The 17,652-nt window shown below is 37.7% G+C and overlaps 1 protein-coding gene and 1 pseudogene across 1 annotated transcript; one reads left to right on the top strand and one right to left on the bottom strand.

Moving 5' to 3' along the window:
- Window positions 1–108: 108 nt before the first annotated feature.
- LOC127646439 (pre-mRNA-splicing factor 38A-like) lies at window positions 109–4,061 on the bottom strand. Its single transcript, XM_052130103.1, has 10 exons — window positions 3,882–4,061; window positions 3,405–3,564; window positions 3,180–3,301; window positions 2,240–2,325; window positions 2,010–2,120; window positions 1,792–1,898; window positions 1,569–1,595; window positions 1,308–1,411; window positions 897–945; window positions 109–797 (listed from the first exon to the last, which is right to left on the bottom strand). The coding sequence occupies exons 1-10, from the start codon at window positions 4,009–4,011 to the stop codon at window positions 752–754; spliced, it is 942 nt and encodes a 313-aa protein (XP_051986063.1). The 5' UTR covers window positions 4,012–4,061; the 3' UTR covers window positions 109–751.
- Window positions 4,062–4,206: 145 nt separating this feature from the next.
- LOC127646440 (origin recognition complex subunit 1-like) overlaps window positions 4,207–17,652 on the top strand; it is a 23,394-nt pseudogene continuing 9,948 nt past the window's right edge.

Here is a 17,652-nt window from a genome sequence, read left to right as displayed (position 1 = left end):
TTCTTCTTCGTGTTCACATCTGTTGTGGGAAAGTCATTCACATCTGGTGTCTCCAATATTATTTAGTAAAAATAAAATAATAGTAAAATGATTATTAATCTGAAACTAATTTATCCGTAAACTACATAGTAATCTAGAATTTCAACCCCCCCTGGCAGTCAAGTTTAAAAAGTCTAATCAGGCAGACAAAATTAAAAGGATCAATTTCATTTTGCAGATGACCCTCATTTAATATTACCTCCTGACACTTAAACATTACAGTGATACATGAGGTCAAATAGTCTCTTGAACAAATTTTCATGTCCAATAATTACATGGTTTATCTGAAAGTACTACAACAGTACTAGCTATAATGGTTGTTTGGCCCAGCTTTCACTCGGCAAGATCAATTTAGTTACTATGGACATTTTTCTGAAATCAGAAACACACAATAATGGCAAATGTTTGTTGACAGTTGGACTCATTGTCTTTATAACAGATGAAATGCTACCAATGGTAAAACTACAATATACCAAGTGTTTATTGTACACAGTATAGTAAATTCAGGATGAAACTTACAAACAGAAAAAAAAACATAACTCTTCAAATTGTGGTAGTAAATCCTAATTAAAAGTATAAAACAGCATCAAAAAAACCCTCAGAGGAATTAATTTGGCTAGGTGATTTACACAAAGAGATTAAGCTTTTATGACATACATTTCTTTGTATTTCCCTATATTTCAGAGGACAAAAACAGCAATAAAAACAATAATCACTCATTTCCTCTTCGACTCCTCTTGTGACTCTTCTTTGTCCGACTATAACACAAAGAGAAAAATGCATCATGAAACAAAGAAAGACTGGGAAAAAATTTAAGACAATAATTTCTCCATTTTGTTGATATATCCAAGCCTTACCTTTCTGGGGACTTGGAGTGACTGCGATGCCGATGACTTCTGTGGTGACCTGAAAGGAAATATGACAATATTTCTTACTGTCAGTTTCAACAAAACATGCAAAGTCAGTACACGGTTGCTCCCAAATCAATTTAATAAGCTCACCAAGAGACAAACTAATGTGACGCTTCGAGCTACATGCTCTTCATCCAAATCGATGTGTGATGAAGAGAATGTAGCTTGAAATGACACAATGCAGCTAAGTGTTTTCACCATGTACTCATAAAACTTCAATAAGCACATTTACATTTTTCAAAACAAACAATATCTTTAGTGAAAAAAAGATTTACATGGAACACTAATTATAAATATTTAAATTATTTATTGTTCTGTGCAACTTATTTTGTATACTTCAAAACAGCTTGGCTGTACCTGGGGATTTGGAGCGATGCCTTCGATCCCTGGATCTGCTGCGGTGTCTACGGGGACTTTTGCTGCGATGGCGGTCCCGATCTCGCTCACGTCTGGGTGATGGGCTGAGTGAGCAGAGAGTAATCAGGCAATTGTATGAACAGCATAATTTTTTTGGAATCACAATAACCTCTTAATAACACCATAATAATGTGCCCAAGCACTGATATCTCTAAAAATCCACAGCAAACCATTGAATAGTTAATAACAGATTGGACATACCTTCGTCTTTTAGGTGATCTGCTTCGTCTAAATTGAGGCAAAAACAATCAGTACATTAATTAATCTTAAACGGTATATCATTCTGACAACATATGATATCAACTTGAAATAATAAATTATTCCAGAACTGCTAAACAGTTTACAGTACATACAGAATTTATTGCCACGTACAGTGGCATATTAAATATTCTGATTAAAGAGGATTAGTGGAGCGGTCACTGACCTTCTTGGTGAGCGGCTGCGTCTGTAGCGTGGAGATGGAGATCTGCGAGGCCGGTCCACATCTCTGTAACTTCGCCTGTGCGGCTCTGGTGTCTGAGCTCTCTCTGGCTGCAGTAGCCAAATGGAGGCAAAACAATTACAGGAAATTTTTACATCATGCTATACACCACAATGAATCATTTGGTGATGGATTGTCGCACATTAAGAGTTCACATTTACCTTGTCTTCTTCCTCATCCTCTTCTTCACTGGTCTCAACCTCATCCAGGTCTTCCTCCAGGGCACTTATACGGGTATCCAGAAGCTCGGCTTCCTCTAAAACCTGCCTCTTCTGTGACAATAATAGACAAAGACGCTGGTCCATTATTTTCTGTCATATTCACTGTACTTGACTCAAAACACTTCCTGTTTTTTTCTTTGCAGTACTGTGAACATCAAAGTCTAACCAACCTGAAGTCTAGGGAGGATGATGTCACACATTCGCTCCGCATGAAGGAGCTCATCTATGAACTCATCCACATGCATCAACTCAAACTCTAAAAGTAAAAAAAAGACAAGCATTATTTGAAAAAGCCCTTTCTGCAAGGATATAACATTTCATGAATACAACCACCGAATACTTAAAGGCACCCATTACGCCCATTTTCACAAGATATAAATGTAAAACTTTGGTGTCCCCAGAATGTGTCTGTGAAGTTTCAGCCCAAAATACCCTACAGACCATTTATTACACAATGTTGAAAAAGCCAACTTTTAGGTGGGAATAAAAACAAGCTTTTTTTTGTGTGCGTGTCTTTAAATGCAAATGAGCTGGTGCTCCCTGACCCATATCCAGAATAGGGCAGAGTTTTGACATCTCTGCTTCGGATAACTAGACATCATAAGCAATGTGACTGACAGCGAAAATAGTGGTGTTCAGCCCAATATGTTTGATCCGGAGTCAGACACAGATGAGGGAGAGACTCCGTCAGAAGTAACAACTTTGAGAATGAACCAGGAAGTTTCCTTTATGGTTATTTGATAAATTGATTTACTTGTTGTAGAGTTTTTTCAGCAGTTTTGCAATGATGGAATAACAACACACACACACACAAATACGGTTACGACCTTTGCTATGTGCTATAATGAAACAACACACAAAAACAAACGTTGGCAGTGTGGGCAGGGCCTGTACAATGTGATGTCACTTTGTACAGAATCTGTGAACAGCTTGTTCTAAGACAGTGCTTATGATTAATGAGGAATAAAAAAAGAGGACTGGGTAGATTTTTATCATTATAGGGTGGTTGTGTACACACACACTGCCAAAAAACATTTATGTTCAAACACCATGTAAAAGTGAATTTTGCATAATAGGTCTCCTTTAACGTGCATCAAATGAAGTGCTTACCTCCGTTTCTATTCTGGCTTTTAATTTTTCTGTAGTCATTGTATAATGGCTCTAAATATTTGTAACAGTCCACAGAAGTTCCAGTCAGGCGCATATACATTGCTCCAAGCATTCGGACATACCTAAAGAAAAACTATTCAGTAACACAATGATCCAAGACCTCAAAGCAAGTGTGAATCGCAAAATTTCAAACTGCAAGCACAGAAAAATACATTGAACACTGACTTAAAATCTTCATTTTTTATGAATTCTACAATGATGTCCTTTTCCGGCTGGATCTGCAGCATCTTCAGTGTTAGACATAAGAATGGAGTCGGCTTGATGTTTCCTCCATATACTCCACCAACAAACTTCAGCTCCATCGCTTTGTCCACGACAAGCTCAGCTAAATAAGATAGAAGGGACAAAGTAAAAACAATTAAGATTGGTATATCAATTTCTTAACTATATAAATGCATATATAGGGTGATTTATTAGGCACATTTAATGAACCAATTATGAGGTCCCTCGACAATATAACTCATTCTTTATTAGTATAAATATATCATATCTCAAGCTCGTCAACTTTCAAATATAATGATACAAGAGGGTAACTTACTTAATTATAATTCTGTACATATGGTAAATATGTATTGCTTTTTTTCAGTCCATGGTAAAAACCGCCACATAAACAACTACTAGAATATCTAGTCTAGCACTTACCCGTAAGTCCAAAACATTCCTCTTTCCAGTATTTGGACTCATATATACGGGTCCGTATAATCTTCTCCACTAGATATTGAGGATTTGTTCCATGTATACTGTTGGCATCTTTTACAGTTCTATTAGCCATGATTTAAAAAATATAAATGAACGAAAAACCAGAGTGCTAATGTGCCATGGAGAAATACAGAAAGACGTATCACTTCCGGGGAAATGCGTGCGTCACATCCGCAAATTCAAGCGGGGCTGGAATATTTTTCTGACCAATCAATTACTCCTCATGCGCTTTAATCGTAATAAGCGCGAAATAACCGCGTGTCGTACACGAAAATGCTTTCTATTTGCTGTGTTTGATGATTTCGTATCTAACTGAGACGGGAACGGATAATGTGATAATTGTAGTGTTACGTGTTCACGCGTTTAATAAAGACATTTGAAACGATTTCAAAAACTGTCAGTTGGTGAGTAAGAAAGAGAGGTGTTGGAGATTTAAAGTTGACTACATGGGGAATTAATACAAAGAAATGTCTATTTCTGACATTTTTATTTTCGATATTAGCGATGAGAATTTATAAACAACTTTGTTACCTTACCTTAGTGTGATTGTCATTATTATAGTTGTGCTTTATAGTATGTATATAATAAGGTCAGCAACTGATGTTGTGCTGTGCAGATCTCTTATCCATCCATCAACATGAACCGCTACATCACTAGACTGAGAATGAGAAGAAAGTACAAGTGGAATGGGAGACCGATAAATGAAGACAGAAAACTGAAAAGGCTTTACTACGAGTAAGTGCACAAATTATGCTTTGATGAAGTTGTACTAAGAGTTATGAGCGATTAAAACTCTACATGAGTCAATGACGTGACGCAAATTATGTTGCTCTGCATCGATCAAGTTATTTAGTGTAAACTAGGGTTGCAGCGGTATGAGATTTTCACGGTGTGATAACCGTCTCAGAAAATATCACGGTATACGGTATTACACAAATTACTATTATCAGTGAAAACAGAAGGGTTATTTTATTTATCTATTTATTTTTGAGCAAACACTTTATTGTAATTGAAACTTGAAACCATTTATTTTATTGAAGTATGTGTAAAAAAAAGAGTCTCCCTTTTGAAAATAGAAAAAATAAGAAAGCTAACAATTATAATAAACAGAATTATAAACTTGATAAAAAAAAGTAGCATGTATCTATAACATATTATATAACTAAAGCATGTTAGTTTACATGTTAGCATAGCATGTTAAATTAACTACTAAATGAAAAATAACATCAGCTGTTTGAGCTTTTATAATATTGTCCTATGATTATTAACAGTTAATATATACTGTATGTAGGTGCGCCACAGCACAGCCAGACTGCTCCTGTCTGTGCCTTTAACTCCGTGCTTATCAACTGGTTTTGCTTCAGGACAGATTTTACATTGGACATCAAGTGTCGACCTGCCATAGATTAAACATAACCTGTATTTAATGTATCCTGGGTTGCATTTCCTTTTATGTTGTATAGTTTTGTTCATGGTTTTCCAGTACAAAGACATGCATCAACTGACATTATAAGGCTGTTGAAAGAAGTTGTCTCTCCCCCTTTTAAAAATTGAAGAGCATATATGGGCCCATTAAGAAAAGGCTCCTCATTACCATGGTTAGGTCAGTGTGCTAGTCTTAAATAATAGTAATAATAATAATAATAATAAATTAATGTATTTATGAAAAATATATACTAGCTGAAACACATCTTGAAACTTTAACTACAGCTGCCACGGTTAATATAAAATGAGGTCTAATAGATTCTACCTTTTAGATTATTTCATATGAAACTATAAGTTTTTGTCAAAATATAAGTTACTTTTACTCATGTAAAATCCTGAAAGAAATTTGTAAAGGTGATGGTGTGTAATTTCTTTTTTTTTTGGCGCAGTGTTGCTCTTTTCCTCAGTGCTGTTTGGCATGTCAGGGCTGCTACCGTTTCAGAGGTTCGAATTGACAATCAATTAACAATTAACACCACTTGACATTTTGAAGTCATTAAAACAATTTTTGTTGTGTAGAAAATGCTTTAAATGTTTTTCCCAAAATGATAAACCCAACATGGCCACAGATTACATTTCTATGAACTTGACACATGTTATAATGTAGAGTTTAAAAATATATATATTTTTTTCACTTTTTGTATACTACCCATATATTTCTCTATCCATTGGTTCCCATGGTCTTGCAAAAAATTAAGGAATTCAAGTTTTTTGATTCCCAGACCTGGAAATTTATGGAAATTTCAAAAGGGAATAGAAATTTTATAACTAGAAATGCTCAGTTCTATAATGATTCATTAGCTAAAAATGTCTCATTTGTGTGTGCAATCTCTATTAAATGGTTTTTAAAAACTCATATTTAAGTATTCGTAGGTGAAAAATCTGGAAAAAAACTATTGGATTTTATTGGCCAAATAAAGGGTTATAATCCTGAATGTAGATTATTTGATAAATCCTCATTCAGGTCCATGGCAATTTCTGTGGAGGGGAGGACAGAAAACTCATCAGTGTCGTTAGGTCAATACATTCTGATTGAAGGGGATGATGATGACAATCCCTTTGTGGCACAACTTCTCAAACTCTACTCTGATGGTAGGAATATATCCTATCTTACAATGGCCTAAAATTGTCTTCATCCAGAATATGTATACTACCGTTTTGACACTAATCCTCATTGGTTAATGGAACATGTGTCTCCAGATTCAGAAAAAAAAATGACCGCTGTAGTGCAGTGGTTTCTGCGAATGTGTGAAGTACCGCAGAACAAGCTTGGGAAGAGCTCTCTCAGGAAGAAAGCCCCATCCTCAGGAGATTTTTTACTACCAGGACAACTCTTGTGATAATGAAGTGGATGCAGAGACTGTTCTTGCCGCAGTACAGGTATGCACACCTATATGGTTTGTATGATCTGTAATATAGACTTTCATCAAATTTTTATACACTGTGAATGTGCATGACATTAAGATCAAGCATTGCTTATCCACCCATCTACTGTAAATGCTACAAATGAGCTGGTCATTCTGTTTAGTAAATTAATTGTATACGTGTGTTATTTATATATTTGCTGGTAGATTGATTATGTCCCAACTGAAGCTCCTTTCCCAGAGGGCAAGAGGAAAGACATACTTTTTGCCAAACTCTTATGGGACACTAAAGCATTCAGCGCATTGGATCCTGAGCTGATGCAACCCTCTCAGAGCCCTAAATCCCCCCAACCATCCACATGGCTGCCGCATGCTTGTGTTCTTCCGACCCCAGACCCCACGGTAATAAAGCGGCCATGTCGTACACCCTTACCAGTTGTAGCATGAGCACTGGCAAAATGACCTCCAACGAGGCGGAGTCACTCCACTCAGCCTCCAAACTCTCAGTGGCTAAAGCTCTTAGTGCAAAGAGGAGAAGCGGAGCTACCTCTGGACCACATGTTCGCAAGAAGCTGGATTTGTGCAGTGAGTCCTATGTTTAACTAAAAGTTCCATCCATTGACCGTAATGTTAGCAATTGCATATATTATTTACTTTCAAAAAATTCCACCAAAGCACTGATATTGATGTTTCTGTTATAATATGCCAAGTCCAAGTAGAAACATGACTCGAGATGATGTTCTGGGGGAGATTCTTGATGAACACAAAAAGACAGAAAAAACTCTGATGACTCGGTTGAACGCGTCTCCAACTGACCGCTTCTCCATTTCTATTAATCTGACTCCACTTAATGATGAGGAGCATAATGCTCCTCTTTCCTTACATAGCCCTGATAAACCCAGCACATCTGCACAGAATAAAGACGGTGCATCCAGGTACAGGATATGTCTTTAGATACAGTGTGTTGTATTATACATCTGTTGATAAGAGGTCTAGGTTCATGTCCTAAAAGGTTTAGCACTTCAAGGCTGTTTTATTTCAAAACTTGCTTTGGTAAAAGTTGTCTTTTTTTGTGTTAAAATACTTTCTCCTATCCCAATACATTGTGCAGAGAACACTAAGCTATTTGTAGGTTTATTTCACTGAAGCATATTAACACGGTGGCTCTGTGGCACTTTCAAACGATTGAGCGTTGGCTCAACCAATAGAGAAAGTTGGGGTTTAACTACAAGTTTGTCCAAACAATGAAAAATATGATTAAAGGGGTGGTAGGAGTGTTTGGGCCTCCTGAAATTTCATTTGGTGCAGCTAAAGGCACGTGAATCACATGCTTTAACTTTATTGTAGTTCAGTGAATATTTAAGGCTGTTGAAATGGTCTTGCATGTGAGGTAATGTAAGTAGAATCTAGTTATGACTGAGTCCAACTGCCCTTCTAGTGCCTTTCTTGGGGTGCAGCCGCTTAGAGATGATGATCCAGAGCCACTAATTAACACAGGCATAACTCCTCGGAAAAGAGAGGCAACCCCCAGGAGAGCAGGTTTAAGAGGCCTGAAGTGAGTTATGTTCCACTGTCTCTTTTATATCAGGCACAGAAATACATGGGGGGATTTTTGACCTTTCCCACTTGAAAAAAAATTGTCTTAAGCACACAGCTACTACTACTTTTAATAATTCCACTGGTCCACTTCTTCATGTGTTGATGTGTTTGATATTTGACCTAAATGTATGACATTTGCACTCAAACCAGGCCGAGAACGCCATCCAGGAAGAATGATTCCACTGCACTCAGAGAGCCGACACTGGCTGCTCTGTAAGTATTGGAATTCTCTATAATCAGAAATATTTCTGTTCAGTGTGGCCACTCATTTACAGCTGCACTACTTCTAATTGTGTGTTTGTGTGTGTTTGGATTGATAGTCAGGATCACAGAGACATTCACAGATTTCATTAAATCGCAAAACACATAAAAACTGTACAATACAAACTTATTGTTGTCTTTGATTCCTTTTTACTTGTTTTTTTTACCAGCAGGAGGCATAATATAACCGATTAAGATTATATGGTTTTCGGCCATAGCCAGTTCAGAAACCAAGCTGGCAAAGAGGACCAAGGTCATAGATAATTTTACCAGTACACTGTAGTGAAGGGGAATTATGAGAGTCAAAAGGTGCTTTTTTTTTAATTCCCGATGGCCTCTAAATTCTCGTGTTGGCTCACCTGAATCCGGGTGGTGGAGGACTAATCTCGGTTCATCACATGGCTTGTTGAGCACGTTAACGCGGAGACATAATGCTTGTGGAGGCTTTCACACTCGGCCGAGAGCAAACCACATTATAGCAACCACAAGGAGGTTACCCCATGTGACTCTACCCTCCCTAGCAACTGGGCCAATTTGGTTGCTTAGGTGAGTTGGCTGGAGTCACTCAGCACGCCCTGGATTCGAACTTGCGACTCCAGGGTTGGTAGTCATAGTCTTTACTCGCTAAGCTACCCAGGCCCCCTGCAAAAGGGGCTCGTTAAAAAAAAAATTACAACTGTGTGTAATTAAAGCTGGACAACTAGAGCGACAAAGACTACTGAGATCTTGACTAACTTGTAAACATTACAAAGCATGAATAAAATGTAATACAAACCATTTAATGTCAAATAATCAGCAGGTCATTCACGTGTTGGAATGGCAGTTTTCCAGTGTGACTAGTAGTTTTGTGAGAGTAGTGGATTCTGCCAAGTAGTCTGTATCAGTCAGGTTTAACCACATTGTCTTATGTTTCTCTCACTCTGCACAAACTGTTTAGAGCTGAAGAGGAGCATGAAGATTCACCCGTCCGGTTTGCTGCTGCTGCTACTCGGTCTAAGAGGAAGTCTGCTCAGCTTGTGTCCTCACGCATCAGAAAGCAGCTGTAGGTAACAGTTTGTTCTTGGTGATAAGAAACTCATTTGAGTGCATTTTGATGTGTTTGTCTTATTTTGAAATCAACATGAAATCAAAATTGACCATGTTTACTTTCTTAATGCACATTCTGGTTCTTATCTTGTGAACCATTCATCTGTGGACGCTATTCTTTTTCAGTAAAATGTAATGACTTTGTACACTTTTGAAACACTTTTCTTTCTGGCGGATGTCATCCAGCCCTGTTATTTTCATGCCCCTGCCCTTCAACTACCTGCCACATAGGGACAAATTTTCATGATCCAATCTATTCCCATTGGATAAAATAAGGTCCAATCCTACTTTTAGAATGTACAGTTTCACTCGCAGGTTGCGAACAGTTTCTTGTTGGCTTAAAAAAAAAAAGTTGAAGGAATATGTTAATTCGTCTTTGTTTTTAAGGAGTTTGCTTGGCAACAAGGTTGACCTGCCTTCAGATGGTGAGGATTTAGAAGATGATGATGATGATTGCTTTGTACCTGCTAAGATTGACCTTCAGAGCAGCGATGAGGAAGCAGAGGCGAAGATAGACTGTGAAGATGAGATTCAAAGTAAAGAGGCGCAGAGGTTCCAAAACACCATACGCTACATAGAAAACACAAGCCTCTGCCAGAACCCCATGTAAAACACCCACCAAAAAGGTACCACAAAGTTGTAACTCGCTATAGGTGCAAAGTGTGAATTGCAAAATGACAAACTGCATGCAATTTTTTCATAAAGTAATTGTCATTGAAACAAAGTCATTGAAAACCTGGAAATGATGAAACGCAGATTTCTCGGCCTGGAAAAGCCATGGAATTGCCCTGGATCTTGTTAACATTTTATAGTGAATATAGATTTTTCTAGGTATGCTCGGCTGTCTAGAAATTACTCTTTGTGAGCACAGCGTGTAAAATTAATAAAAAAAATTATATCCAGTAATCACAAACAACAGGAAAAATAATGGAAATTCATTGGTCAAAAGGTGTGGGAACCCTGATCATCGCATGTGGCCAGGGCCAACGATAAGGGGGTACAACTGAACCTTTTTTCCCAACGCTGGGATTGAGGTGGCCCGGAGTAGAGGTGGGGTCCACAGAAAGGGAATTCCGTATTGTAGAGTGCATATAAACGCATTCAGCAGGAGATGTGTATATAAACACAGAACTGTCCGCACTCCCCACCCCACAGGCCGAACAATGTACTGGAGTGTGGCCTGCTGAATCTACTTGGTACCAAGCCCAAGAATTCCTACCTGCATGTGGCAATTAATTTAACTCTGTTTTATTTCATTTCAGACTGCTCTAGCCACCCCATGTACACCACATAATGCCACTCCAATCATTCCCAGCAGGAATGCACCAGCCAGGAAACCAGGGAATGTTCTGGAAGAAGCACGAGCAAGGTAAGTGATAACACTAATGGAATTCCCACTAGACTTTATATAGTTGAACCAGTATAAATAACTTTATGAACAAGCTTCTCCAGAAAGACTATGCTGGTCAACCAGCTTCACCAACTTGGCTTATCTGATTAACTGTCCAGAGTTGCACTTAATTCAGTTTCACTTTATACCTGGCTGCTACCTCAATAACTGCTATGTACATATAACATAGTATGAATTAGTGTTCTTTTTACATTTGGCATTTTTAGAAAGTGTCATCTTTTTGCACTACTTGATTACAAATGTGTACTGGTCAGTGCTGCACTGTCTCTCACTGTCTCTTACTGTGTTTATTGTCCTCTTTCTTTTAGTAATTATTGTACTGTCCCGTACTTTTTGCACACGTTTGCACGTGCACTTTATGTAGGAGTGTTATTTAGTCTGTGTAGTCTCATGTGATTCTTTGTTTGCACTATGTAGTTTTATGTAGCTCCATGGTCCTGGAGGAACGTTGTCTCATTTCACTGTGTACTGTACTAACTGTATATGGTTGAATGACAATAAAAAAACCACTTGACTTGAACTGCATGGCTGTCCTTGTAATATAGCTGGCTGCAAGGTTCAAGTAAAGTCAAATTTTATTTATAGAGCACATTTAAAGACAACTGATGTTTATCCAAAGTGCTGTATAATTAGTAAAATAATAATAGTAATAACTAAGAAAATACAAGAACAGTAAAACAATGTAAAAATCTAAAAGATAATGGGCAAAATACAGTTCAATTCAAACTATCAAAAGCTAAAGAGGAAAAATGAGATTTAAAGGTAGTTTTAAAAAATGGCTTGAGAAGGAGCAGACCTTATGTGAAAGGGAAGATTGTTCCAGAGTTTGGAGGTGATGACTGAAAATGGCCGATCACCTTTCAATTTACAATGACATTGGGGGACGGACACCAGAAGTAGATTAAAACATTAGTGACAGAACACCCAGATCCTTTAAAGTAATCGTTCACCCTCAGGTCATCAAAGCAAAAGTGTGCGGAATCATGACCCCGCCCTCTGCCCTGCCACATTCTTCCCTCATTCTCTCAGGCCGGGGAGCCCCCGGCATGACGTACATGTCGTGTGGATTATTTTGATGCTCCCTAAATATGCATTTTGGACAGTCAAAAAATTTACTTGCATTGTTTAGAGGAGGCGGCCTGAAATGAAAAAAGTCTTAAATTCTGTTTTGAATAAGAAAGAAACTCTGATGCATCTTGGATGGCCTGAGGGTGAGTAAATTGTCAGCAAATTTTCTTTTTTGGTTGAACTATTCCTTTAAGGTGCAAGACCAAAAAGGGCCTTATAAACATAGTTTAAAAATCAATCCCGATATTAATAAGTAACCAGTGAAGAGAAGCCAGTATGGTGGAAATTTAAATCCTTCTTTTAAGACCCCCAATAAAAATCTGGCTGCAGCATTTTGAACAATCTGTAAACGTGACAGCAGATTGAGACAAACCAATGTACAGTGAATTAGAGTAGACAAACCATGATGATATGAGAGAATGGATTGCAATTTCCAGGTCACAGTTTCCAGGTCTCGTCTCAGGAAAAACAAGTAGCATCCTCCAAATGCAGCCTTCGAATTCTAAGATATTGATATGCTTGATATACTGCTGCCTACAAAGGTCTTGTCCTACCTAGCACACACCCAATATACTTTGGTTGTAAAAACACCAGCCAAACCAGCACTAACAGACATAAACCAGCCTGTACTGGCATGGATATTCATGTCTGTCTGTAACCCCAATTTTGAAAAATTTGGGACAGTATGAAAAATGATAATAAAAACAAAAAGGAATGATTAGTAAATTATATTCACCCTTTGCTATACTGAAAGCACTACAACTACACATTTTGATGTTTTATCTTTAAAACTTATAAAAGTTGAGACAGTCAAGTGTTTACTACTGTGAAACATCACCATTTATTCTAATAACATGTATTAAGCATTTAGGCACTGACACAAGTTTAAGTTTAAAAAGTGGAATTATCCCTCATTCATCCTTTATGCAGGTCTTCAGCTGCAGAATTGTACAGGGTCTTTGTTGCTGTATTGTGCGCTTCATAACGCACCACACATTCTCAATTGGAGATGGTGAGGACTGCAGACTGGCCAATCTAGCACCTGCACTCTCTGCTTATTCGGCAAGTATGTGGTTTTAAGTTGTCCCGCTGGGACGTCCCTGGAAAAGACTGTGCTGGATGGCGGTTTTTACATGTCTTTCTCCATTAATGGTGCCCTCACAGATTTGCAAGTTACTCGTGCCATGGGCACTGACACACCCCTGGCCCATATAGACACTGGCTTTTGGACCTGACACTGAAAACAGCTTGGTCCTTTTCATCTTTTGCCTGGAGAACACTATGGCTGTGTTTTTCAAAAACCATTTGAAATGTGGACTCATCGGACCGGTCGTTTCCACTGTTCTACTTTCCATCTAAGATTAGACCGAGCCCAGAGAAGTTGGCAGAGTTCTGGAGAGTGTTGATATAGGGCTTCTGCTTTGCATAGTAAAGTTTTAACTTGCATCTGTGGGGCAGCAGCAAATGGTGTTGACTAAGAAAGTTTTATTAAAGTAATCCAAGCCCATATACATGATAACCATTACAGATAAATTATGTTTTAAGATGTCTGAGGGATCAGAGATCACACGCATTCAGAAGTGATTTTCGTCTTGCCCTTTACGCACCAAGATTTGACCAGATTCCTTGAATCTTTTAACTATATTGTGCACTGTAGAGGGTAAAATGCCAAAATCCTCCCAATTTATCTTTGGGGAACATTGTTCTCAAAGTGCTGGATTATTTGCTGAAGCATCTGTTGGCAAAACGACAAGTCTCGAATGATCCTTGCTCTTGAAGGACTAGGCTGTTTTTTGAGGCTCCTTGAATGCTATGACACGATTGCCTCCCCTGTTTAACATCTGTTTCACTTTGCCTAGTTATTTTAACTCGTCAAATTGTTATTAGTGTTAAATTGCTCCTGTCAATTTTTTTAGAGCGTGTTGCAATCATCTGATTTGAAATTACTGTACATTTAAAAGAAAGAAAATGAAATTCACAAGGTAAACATCATATCATTTTTAGTTCTAGTACGTTCAATATGGCATAGGGTGGAAAATAATTTACAAATAACTTTGTTTTTATTAGCATTAGCATTTTTCATACTGTCCCAACTTTTTGGAATTAAAGTTGTAAGCTGGTCTTTTCAGCCAGGCTGTACTCTGTATGCATTTGTCCTCTGTTTCATAAATTAAAAAACGAGGGAAAGTTTCTGGGGGCACAGTGGCAACCCTGGCTCACCAGGTGCCTTATGGAAGATACACATTTTTAACAATTTTGTAGTTTTAGATGTTTGTTGATTGGTAGATATTTGTTGATAGTTTTTGTTTAGCATGTAAAATGACCAGGTTAAAATAAAAAAATGCCAGTAATCACAGTATTTTTGATGTTTTGATGCATCATGAAGGTGGGTTGCAGCTGATCTGCTAAAGGTGTGATTAGATTGGGTAATTTCCACAGCATTTTAGACAAACAGTTTATTTTACCTTCAATAATCATGCAACTTATCAAAGATACAAATACAACCTTGTCTCGCGCCGATAGTCCTAGTTCTAATTGTCGGTCAGATGACAGGGTTGTTATTTAAGTTGGTGGGTGGGCGGGTGGGGACCTGTTTAAGATACTTCAAAGTGTTAATATGTATGGTGATAATGATATATTAGGTCCCTAATGATGCAGAGTAATGCTGTAACATCAGGTAACAGACAAGAGCTTGTTTTTGCTTCATGGAATGTGAAAGGTCTAAATCACCCTGTTAAAAGAAGTAAGGTACTATCACACTTGAAATCACTCTCTGCGGATGTAATATTTTTGCAGGAAATGCACTTAAAACCGGATTCCAAGGATAAGTTGAAATGCAGGTGGATAGGAAATATATATCAGTCCAATTTTTTCTGTTAAAGCTCGTGGGGTAGCTGTTCTAATACAAAAAGGTTTGCCATTTAAACTTGAAACCCTAAAAACAGATAAAGAGGGTCTGTGTATTATCTTGTCTGGTGAGATACATTCCTTTCCTATTATTTTAATGAATGTCTACGCCCCAAATTATGACGACCCACATTTTTTAAAGAAAGTGTTGGCTCTTATCCCAAATATGTCGCAAACTAATCTCATCATGGGGGGGGACTTTAATTGTGTCCTAGATGTGTATTTGGACAGGTCATCTTCTAAAAGAGCCCCTCACTCTAATTCAAGGAACTTTTTAAATGCATTTATTAATAACTCTAATTTAGTGGATATATGGAGACTTTTTCACCCCACTGAGAGAGATTATACCTTTCACTCACAAGTTCATAATGTATATACACGCATTGATTACTTTCTGGTAGAAAACAAATTAATTTCCAATGTCTTGAATAATAAGATCCATGATATACTAATTTCAGATCATGCTTCCCTCTCTTACTCGGGATGAGCGTGATTCCCTTAATAAGGATATACCTTTAGGAGAGTTAAAAAGCACAATAGATTCCTTAAAGAGTGGTAAAACTCCAGGCCCAGATGGCTTGCCCTCTGAATTATATAAAACAATGTAGTGATTCCCTCTCCCTTACCTGCTCAGAACATTTGAGGAGGCATCAGTGAATGGACTGCCACCAAGATTCAATGAAGCAATCATAACTGTTATTCCCAAAAAGGTAAAAATACAGAGGAGGTTGAAGGATACAGACCGATTTCTCTTCTTAATGTCGATCAGAAAATACTGTCAAAAACCCTCGCAAATAGACTTGGTAGATTAATCAGTGGTCTAATTCATCCCGATCAGAACGGTTTTATTCCAGGCAGAAATGTCTCACAAATACTAGGCGTCTTTTTAATATAATGCACCACCCCAAAACTATTTAAGACAATCTGGTGATAATCTCTCTTGATGCTGAGAAAGCCTTTGACCGAGTGGAATGGCACTATCTTTTCAGCAGTGTTAGAAAAATGTTATATAGGTGATACATTTATAGATTGGATTAAGATTTTGTATAAAAGTCCTACAGCACAGGTATTTACCAATAATACTTTGTCTGGTCCCTTTAATCTTCAAAGAGGTACCAGGCAAGGTTGTCCCCTTTCTCCTCTTTTATTTGCGTTGACTGTGGAACCTCTTGCTCAATCCATTCGTTCTGACCCTTCTATTCACGGCTTTAACACCTTAAATGCAGCCAATAAAATATCTTTATATGCAGATGATATTCTGCTATATATTACCAAACCCTATGTGAGTCTGCCGGTTATTCTGGACACTATAAATGTTTTTGGGAGTTTTTCGGGGTTTGTCTGCGATACAAGCTTCTCCATTTAAAGTTTCGATGGAAAAATTTACTTATCTTGGAATTGTTGTTACCATTAAATATTCCTCGCTCTTAAAGGCCAACTTTACCCCTTTAATTTCCAAATTGCAAGCGAATATTCAATTTTGGAGAGCACTTCCAATTTCTCTGTTCGGCAGAAAAAACACAATTAAAATTATATTTTTACCACAGATATTGTATCTTTTCCAGAATGTTCCAATCTTTCTGCCTAAATCCTTCTTTAGACAGTTGGATTCAATTATTCTTCCGTTATGTAGGGATACAAAAATCACAGAGTTAAGAAGGCACATTTCTGTAAACCTAAACAAGAGGGAGGTCTGGCACTCCCAGACTTTCGTCTTTATTACTGGGCTTCTCACATCAGACAAATTTCAATGTGGTTGGATGATCATAGTGCTCCTCCAGATTGGCTCCAAATAATTTGTGATCAGTGTTATCCCTATAATCCGGGAGTGGTGATTCTCTCTCCTGTAACTCTGAATCCTTCTGTCTTTAATAGTAATATAATAATTGGGAATATACGTCGGATCTGGAAACGGATAAATGAACATTTCAAGATAAAGTCCCTTTCATTTCTAACTCCTATTACTAGGAATATATCATTTACGCCATCAAGATTAGATCGGACCTTTTGGATGGTCCTTTTCATCTTTTGCCTGGAGAACACTATGGCTGTGTTTTTCAAAAACCATTTGAAATGTGGACTCATCGGACCGGTCGTTTCCACTGTTCTACTTTCCATCTAAGATTAGACCGAGCCCAGAGAAGTTGGCAGAGTTCTGGAGAGTGTTGATATAGGGCTTCTGCTTTGCATAGTAAAGTTTTAACTTGCATCTGTGGGGCAGCAGCAAATGGTGTTGACTAAGAAAGTTTTATTAAAGTAATCCAAGCCCATATACATGATAACCATTACAGATAAATTATGTTTTAAGATGTCTGAGGGATCAGAGATCACACGCATTCAGAAGTGATTTTCGTCTTGCCCTTTACGCACCAAGATTTGACCAGATTCCTTGAATCTTTTAACTATATTGTGCACTGTAGAGGGTAAAAATGCCAAAATCCTCCCAATTTATCTTTGGGGAACATTGTTCTCAAAGTGCTGGATTATTTGCTGAAGCATCTGTTGGCAAAACGACAAGTCTCGAATGATCCTT

This window comes from Xyrauchen texanus, chromosome 7 (assembly GCF_025860055.1).
Source record: "Xyrauchen texanus isolate HMW12.3.18 chromosome 7, RBS_HiC_50CHRs, whole genome shotgun sequence".
NCBI classification, from domain to species: Eukaryota; Metazoa; Chordata; class Actinopteri; order Cypriniformes; family Catostomidae; genus Xyrauchen; species Xyrauchen texanus.
Note: the sequence above shows the minus strand (reverse complement) of the source record. Positions and strands in the feature narration are given on the sequence as shown.

Excerpts from the sequence above, each read along its gene's own strand:
- LOC127646439 (XM_052130103.1), bottom strand. The coding sequence starts at position 4,011 with ATGGCTAATAGAACTGTAAAAGATGCCAACAGTATACATGGAACAAAT. Across the intron at positions 3,565-3,881 it reads GGAATGTTTTGGACTTACGG|CTGAGCTTGTCGTGGACAAA; the intron begins GTAAGTGCTAGA and ends TATCTTATTTAG. Across the intron at positions 3,302-3,404 it reads ATAAAAAATGAAGATTTTAA|GTATGTCCGAATGCTTGGAG; the intron begins GTCAGTGTTCAA and ends GTTTTTCTTTAG.